Genomic DNA, 8,356 nt, shown 5'->3' on the forward strand with positions numbered 1-8,356 from the left:
AATTAGGAAGCTTCATAAGTAGGATCTGTGTTCTATGTGTTGTGTTGGTTTGTTCATTTTGTCCCGGGATATTGTTATTTTATAAATGTGGTCTGGTGAAGGAAAAAACGGAGAGACAGCTGGTCTGTTTGCTGAGATCGTTAAGTTTTCTTTGACTTTTTGTGATTGTTTAACTTGTTTTGTGGTAGTGTATTGTTGTTTGCAATATCTGCCGTTTAGAAACGGGTAAGATTACGGGATTCTATGTCGAAGTGGACTTGAATTAGTCTTTAGTTATTCTCCTTGGTTAGTTGTGTGCTTCAATGCTGTGGAGCTCTGCTCCCGACAGAATCACACTGGTGTATGGACTGCGCATGTCTAGGAATTTTAGGAATTCAAGTCTTCACAGAAAGTTTAGGCCACTCCTTGCCTGCACTTGAGTGCAGAGATGGAGTAGCGAAAGGAGAAAGGGGGGTTGAGTGCAGCCTAGTAAAATTAAAGTGGCAATTGCTTGATTATGAAATTATCTGATTGAGATCTATTAAATTTATAGATAAGAGTTATGCTGATCGATAAAAAAGGGAAATATTATTATAACGATTAGAACGGTTTTTGAGTTAAGTAGATTGATTATTCATAAATCTGTTAATTATTCTTTACCATCTTATTAACTGGTGCTATATTAACGCATCCTTCACGAGTGATGTAGCCTATTTCATTTTTTACTCTTATCTTTATTACTGTTATGCACCTTTGAGTGGTGCTAGGAGATGGTTAGGTCTGTGTTGCTTGGCTGTGTTTTGATGTTTGCATGGTTTCATATACTGAATGTGGATACTATTTGGTGTGTAGCTATGCTAATGTTTTACTGTTTCCTGTAAATTTACATGGCTAACTGGGAAAGAGTTTGTGTTGTAATGATCTGCATGGTGTCTTGCTGATTTCTAGCTGCATAGTCTAACCTGTGTTAATGTTTTGCAATCTTTTGCTGTTTTGGTTTAAAAATCTGGAAAAAGGACTATAGTTGAAAGTAGCTGGTTAACACTGATATATTTACAGAAATGTAGAATAATGTGTATTGTCCTTTATAAATAGGAATATGAATGAGACTAACTATGATTTTTTTATCTAGAGTCTTTAAATTAGTATTTCATAACAATTGTGATTACTTAAATAAATTAACACTTACATTTTATGGTGAATGATCTGGTGAGATAAAAAGATTAAGAATTGCTGTTTGTTTCTTTCCTTTTCCTCCTGTGGGGTGAGAAACGAGAAGAAGGGGAGAGAGACAGAGAGGAGGTGCTGGCCGGTGCGTCACGCGACAACGTGGGCAGTCCTGGATCTGATTTGATCAAAGGCCAGTAACTGTTTTATCCACAAACTCTTAACAAATACCTGCATCCTGATATATATGTGTATGCTCATTTACAGTTATCATTGCTGATGCATATTTGGGTTGCTTTTCCTTATGGGATATTGTAGCTACATTACTCTACAGAAGGTATTTCATCTGTCTGTGTAGGTTTATGCATAAGATATTCCATATTGTGACCATTTGACAAGAGACTTGGCAACAGACTGATCAATTAATGCATTTGAGAATTATACATGGGAATTTTCCATGTGTATGGGTTGCTTTGTCTGGAGCTACGTTGGACATTCAGTGTCGAGATTATTTGGTAAATTAAGGCGATTGGGGGTCTATTGGGTTATTGATTTACTACATAGTAGTGTGGGATCTTTTTAGTTACTTAGGATTGAACTTTCTCTTCTTTATCGGACATCTGTTCTTCTTTTTGATTACCTGTGTGTTTGAATACTATTGTGTTGGTGCTGTAGTATTGCTGAGTAATAAGTGTTTTTTGGATTGCTTTGAAGTTGGCTGGTTCCTTTACCTTTCTATATTGGATGTGAGACACCCGCCGTTTATCAAAATAAATAGACAAGTAAAAATCTAAATAAAATAAATAAAAGGAAGGAGGGTAAAGATAAGCTCTATAGCCTAAAGTATTCTTAGTTTAACAATTGGTAGTTTTTATATACAACTAATAATTTACAATAAAGGAATACAGAAGAGTTGCTACGATGTGGAAAAAAGACAGGAAAAAGGGCATTAACAATCAGAAAATAATCACTCCGGTTGATGTAGTACAAAAGAACAATCCTTTCACCAAGTTGTCAGGAAAATGGCACAAACGCTGGCCGGATATTGAACAGCCATGGCCAGTAGAGGGGACTCTTAACCCGAATGTTATTAAAATAATCCAAGTGCTTGTGTCAACGTACAAGGCAGATCAAAAGAAGGGGAAAAAAGGCGAAAAACGTAGAATAAAGAGACAAAAAGAGTTGGGTACGCTTAAGTTGTTCGAGAATGAGGGACAGAAACTGATAAAGGCTACAAAAGATAAAAGAGAAAAAAGTGTAGAGGAAATGACAAAAAAGGAGAAAATAACAGAAAAATTAATGGCAGAAGTTAATACACCTTTCTCGCATACGGAATCAGTGAAAAGACCTCCACCTTATGAGGAGGAAGCGGAGTTTAAGGACATCTATCCCCAGCTTCCAGTGATCAGTCAGAAGGGTGACTACTGCATCAGAGATGAAGATGAACTAATAATAGAGATAGGACAAGCAGAAACGACTATAAAAATGACTCCAAACTCCAAAAGTAAGAAGAAATTGAAACATCTGGGAACCAAGGGCAGAGTGAGGTTTTGCAAGACAAAGGATGATGACGATGGTGATCAGAGTGAAGAAGAGGAGATCATGGGAGGATATGCCCCTGCAATCAGAAGGGTGCTGGCTAGAGCGGAAAGGAGAGGAGAAGAAAAATGGAAGAAACGACAAGCTATAAGAGATCAGACCTCTGACGAAAGTGAAAATGGAGACGAGAGTGATGGAGAAGAGGAGATCAAAGGAGCTACGGGATCATGTTCTACTACAGCTGAGTTAGAAGAAGTTGAAAGAGACATGGATCGGTGTGTGTTATACTTGGAGAGGTCTACTAAACTAGAAGATATAAGAGAACTGGAAGAGCAATTTGAGAAGCTGAAGATAAGGAGGGAAGAATTGCGGAAGAAAGGATCCCGAAAAGTGGAGAAGAAATATACATTGCGCTCAAGAAAGGGAAAAGTAAGTGAGAAGATGCTGCCAGTGTTCATTCGAGGACAGAATTTGGAGTACAAGCCCTTGCAGAACACTGATATGTCAGATATTCTTGATAAGTTGCCTACTCTTCAAGAGGGAGCACATCCTTGGATTGCAAAGTTGGAAGAAATGTCGACAGGAACACAGTTTGCCATAGGAGATATCAAGAGACTTTTGGCTAATCTTGTTGGGATTCCAGCTATGGGAGAAATCTTCCAGAGAGCAGGACTTAATCGATATGTGGGGACTTCTGTATATGATCCTGAGTTGTTTGCCGCAAGTAGAGGTCGTCTGTGGAGAGCGCTGAGAGATGAGTATCCAACAAATGTGAATCCAGACAACATCTTGATTGAGCCATTGGGACAAGAAGAAAATCCAAGAGCGTATGTGTCGAGAGCCCACCAAGTGTGGAGAAATATTACAGGAAATGATCCAGAGGTGAGTCAACTGGAAAAGTCAGTTTTGCGAACCAAAATACAGAAGGGATTGCCTGTTCCGGTAAGAAGCAAATTGGCAGAAGTAGTGGGACTTGGAAGTATGACAATAGGTGTGTATACAGATCAAATAGCCCATCAGGTGGAGTTATATAGGAAAAAGGAACATGAGCAGAAAGAACAGGACCGAGAGACTCTTAGAAAACTCAATCAAATACAACTGGTGGACAATAAGAGGAAGGAGAAGAAGCAGGCCGTGGTTTTGCAAAACATTTAGTAGACAGTGGCTCAACCTCTGTCTACTAAATGTCAATCTTACGCTCTATCATGGTTGTTGTATCATCAACAATCTGCAGTAGATGTAGTGATGTCTTTGTCAACACAGCTGTTTAGACCTAAATATGATTGTTCTTGGTTGAATGGATTACCCTATGTGAATTTGTTAGATCAGAAGGAGAATAAGCTAACAGCAGTTCCAGAAGCAATGGAAGTGACACCTGCGAGGGCAAAAGGATGTTTTTGTTCAAATAAGACGTATGATGGACCAGGAATGTTTATGGGAATATCAGATTGTGATGATTATATGATGACTTTGGATAAGCATGAACGCAAGGTTAGTGAAGATATGTATAAAGTAACTTTTTCTATACCATCTAGTAAAACGGGTAGAACAGTGATGGTTAGAGATCAGCTTTTGCCTGGTAACGTGACTATAGGGAATTTTCAAGATATCTGGTGGGTTTGTGATAACAAAGCCTATTTATTCTTACCCTATGGATGGATAGGATGTTGTTATATGGCGACGTTGAAGCTTCCGTATGAGGTTTATACCATTCAAAAAGGGGAAGCGCCTGAGACAGCTCAAACTGATGCTAGTTCTGGAAGTAGAGTGAAGAGAGAGATGGCACAATTTCACAACCTAGAAGCTTATCACTGGAAAATCAGTTTGGGAGAGAAATGGGGATTAGGACTTTTTCCTTGGTATGGGGTAACATTTTTGGCAGATCACATTGATAATATTACCTATACTTTGCAAGGTTTTGCAAATGAGACGATAAGAGGTTTTAACATTTTGTCAAATACTCAAAGGAGTCACAGATTGACGCTGTTGAAACATGACATGGCTCTTGATTATATTTTAGCCAAACAGGGTGGTTTGTGTGTAGCTCTGAACTTGACGGGAGATGATTGTTATACTTTGATTCCTGATAGTACTGATAATATCACGAGTGTTATAGATGCATTGAAAAGTATAAGGGATGCATTTGGTCGATCTGAAGGAGCTGGATGGTCTGCAAACGTTTGGCTGCAGGATCAATTAGGACCAGTGGGAGCAGTAGTGGTTCAGATTTTGGTGGCGGCTCTTTTAGCGCTATGTGTGATGTTTTGCTTTTGTACTTTGCTGTTGACTTTTGCGAAGGCTATGATATTGAGATGGGTTGGAGTGCTAATGCCTGGAGATAGCACTCAGATGCCTTTGTTAGATGTGACTGATTTGGATAGAGATGGAGCAATGTTAGGAGGGGTATTGATGGAAGCGTATCCCTTTTGAATATCTGATTGTGTTATGATTTCACATTCTCGAGTGTTATTGTGTTGTTTAGTGCCTCCTCCTTACTCATAGGGGGGAAATAGAATGTGAATGTGATGTGATTCATATTATACTTTATTATACTACTTTTGATATTTGGTTCATATTATTTTTGATATTATTAATTACTTATTCTTTTTTATTTTTATTTTGATGTTTTATTTCTATGTGTTGTTTTGCAAAAAGATACTGGTTGGTGTTTTCTTTTCTTCCAGAGAATATGGGAGAATGTGCAGAGGGGATACAGATACAAACATGGACAATATGAAGGAACTAGGAGAACTCTGAACCAGGATGGTGTGGATCTGTTCAGATTTCACCACACCAACACTGCATTGATATTCAACATTGCTGAGAAGCTGCAATGTAGTGGACTACATTCCTGTGTTTGTCTGATATATATATATATATACATGTTTGCATAAGTAAAACATACTTTGTAACATATTTTTGTATTAATTGCTTGAATAATGAAGCTTTTGTCATGAAGTGAATATATGGAGACCTCAGATGCTTTTCTTTTTTTCTCGACGCTTAGGGAAATGGGGTCTAGGCAGGGAATAGAAGTCCTTTTTTCAGATCCGAAGGGTCGACCTGGCTGAATTTGGACATTGTTTTGGTTTGATTTCATTTTCTGAGGTTTTCACATGTATTTGCTTAAACCATAATTCTACATAAATTGATAAAGATATATTTTCTAATTGATCTGGAGTACTGAGGTGGTCGCCTAGGCAGAGGGACCGTGAGAGAGTTTTCCTATCTTGATTGATTGATGGTTACTTGAAAAGACAGCTGCCAGATGGGTTTTTCGCTCTCACACTCCAACAATTTCATTTTGTTACACTCTATAAGTTTGTTTACACCCCGAAGGGTATATTATAAGGAACCTGATGTAATGAGAAGTGTTATTCTGTTGTAATCCTATTCTTTTTTGTTTTCCGAGACTTTATTAAGTCTCGGAGGGGGGAAATCTGTGGTATCTGACTATATACCATTGTGATCTAAGTTTTTGGTATAAGGAGGATGCATGAACTTTACTCTACACTTACTAAGAACATCTGGAAATTGTCAACATGAGTAGGGGTCCCCCCAAGACAGAAGAGACCTTTTTTGGAGTTGTGCCAGATAACAGGCATTGATTGGTTAGTTATCCGTCCAATGATATACTTACAAAATTACGTCCTATGTTGATACAATGCATTGAGATATATACGTTGTTCACACAAAGAAAAGGCAGAGCGACAAATTTTGAAGATTGGGTCGGTCGTCTCTCCAGATATCCATGGGTCTGTAAATTGATGCTGAAAACTCTGATGTAATAAATCTTTTTATACCAAGAGCAGTGTCTACGAAGTTCCTTCGCCATACAACGGCAACACAGTGCTGCAACTGAAATATACCACAAAAACAAATGCAGTGGTAACATATGTGATCAACAAAAAAAGGCTATATGAAGTAAAAATGATAAGGTGAACCGATGCTGATAATGAAAACAAAAAAACAAACAAAAAACAAAAAAACTGAAATCATACATAAACCTTCCTCTATTCTTCATGTTGCACAGGCTCAGCATTACTGTGCCATTAATGTCACAGTACCGGTGCTGCAGATGTACTACGGACGTGAGGACAACCGCCCTGACTTCAGGCTGGGCAGAGAGGCGATGCTGCAGCTCATGGTGGCCCTGAACACTGACAGGCAGCACGGATGGGGCCCGACCCTGGAGACACTCGTGTTCCTGTTCTGGCTGGCCACCGGTTCAGCCTACCGAGTTGTCTCCAGGGTCTTCTGTATGCCTCTACCTACCGTCCACAGAGTGGTCCACAGGATGGTGGATGAGGTGGTGGCTGTGCTGCCTCAATTTGTTCGCTTCCCCCGCACACAGGAGGAGCTCCAGGTGGTCAGGGATGGCTTTGCCCGGTTGGCTCATCACCGAGCATTTACTAAGGCAGCAGGGGCAGTAGATGGCTGCCACATCCGAATTAAATGTCCCGGCGGCCCTGATGGTCACGACTATAACAACAGGAAACTCTTCCCGTCCGTGGTGCTCGTCTGTGACCATCAGGGCTGCTTTATGGACATCTTTGTGGGTTACCCAGGAAGCGTGCATGATGCACGCATCCTGAAGAACAGCCCCATCTACACTAGGGGGACTCACCCTCCACCTGGGTATTTCCTCCTAGCTGATGGTGGCTACCCATGTCTACAGGAACCCCTGGCCCTTATCACACCATATAAGAGGCCAGTGAGAGGCATGGCAGAGCAACGGTTTAATTACCATCATTCCAGAGGTCGCACAATCATTGAGCGTGCCTTTGGAATGATGAAAACCCGCTTCAGGTGCATCTTTTTAGAAGCACTTGAAGTACATCCAGTGTTTGTCCCTAAGGTAATAAATCACTGCAATATTTCTAATAATAATATCCTACTCAAAACAACAGTTAATGCTTAACAACTGCTAAAGTCACACTACACCTTCTGTGTTCATGTTTTTTCATATCTCAACAAAGTCTTGTCTTCTTTACTCTGCCTTGTGCACAGGTGGTGACAGCGTGTGTAATTTTACACAACATTTGTGTTGGTGTTGGGGATGAGCTGGAAGAGGCTGTGGAGGAGGACGACAACCAGCCACCTCTGGAGCGTGATGGTGGGGAGAGCCGGAGTGGAGCAGCTTGGCGGGCCACGCTGACCAACGACGTGTCTGCACTGCATGAGGCACCCCTGGACCACGACTATTTTTCCCAGGTGAATAATTAAATGTGTGGAAGATGACACATCCAAGTACATAAAAGAAAGTTTGTTGTTTCTATGACTATTAAGACAAATAACATTCTTCAAAGTTACCAGCTGACAATTATCCTTAAACTACTGTAAGACTGTAACCAACATATGAAAAGTAATTTAACAACACCACTGGTAAACACCCATACACAGTCAAGAAGGGAAATTAAATGTAATGAATGTACTAGTGATGTACTTTATTATGGTCTTAACTGACAATAATAAAGTACATTGCTAGTACATAAGTATATTTAATTTACCTTCTTGATACAATATTAAATATACTGCAAGTGTTTTAGATACGTTAGATACAATTATCATCTTACAGGACAGATTGGATTACCACTGGACTAACCTAAACTTCCTTCTTCTGTCTGCAGTCTTGAAGCAGCAGCACCGGCAGCTGTAGCTGATGATGTAC

General features: G+C 39.8%; 1 protein-coding gene across 1 annotated transcript; it reads left to right on the plus strand.

The window, feature by feature from the left end:
• Positions 1 to 7,314: 7,314 nt before the first annotated feature.
• On the plus strand, positions 7,315 to 7,999 carry LOC116058712 (putative nuclease HARBI1). The gene is made up of 2 exons (XM_031311554.2): positions 7,315 to 7,543; positions 7,696 to 7,999. The coding sequence occupies exons 1-2, from the start codon at positions 7,409 to 7,411 to the stop codon at positions 7,909 to 7,911; spliced, it is 351 nt and encodes a 116-aa protein (XP_031167414.2). The 5' UTR covers positions 7,315 to 7,408; the 3' UTR covers positions 7,912 to 7,999.
• Positions 8,000 to 8,356: the final 357 nt, after the last annotated feature.

Source organism: Sander lucioperca, chromosome 11 (genome assembly GCF_008315115.2).
Source record: "Sander lucioperca isolate FBNREF2018 chromosome 11, SLUC_FBN_1.2, whole genome shotgun sequence".
Classification (NCBI taxonomy): Eukaryota; Metazoa; Chordata; class Actinopteri; order Perciformes; family Percidae; genus Sander; species Sander lucioperca.

Bases quoted from the DNA above. Each gene is read 5' to 3' on its own strand.
- LOC116058712 (XM_031311554.2), top strand. From the start codon at position 7,409: ATGGCAGAGCAACGGTTTAATTACCATCATTCCAGAGGTCGCACAATC. The intron at 7,544-7,695 runs GTAATAAATCAC...CCTTGTGCACAG, and splicing joins ATCCAGTGTTTGTCCCTAAG to GTGGTGACAGCGTGTGTAAT.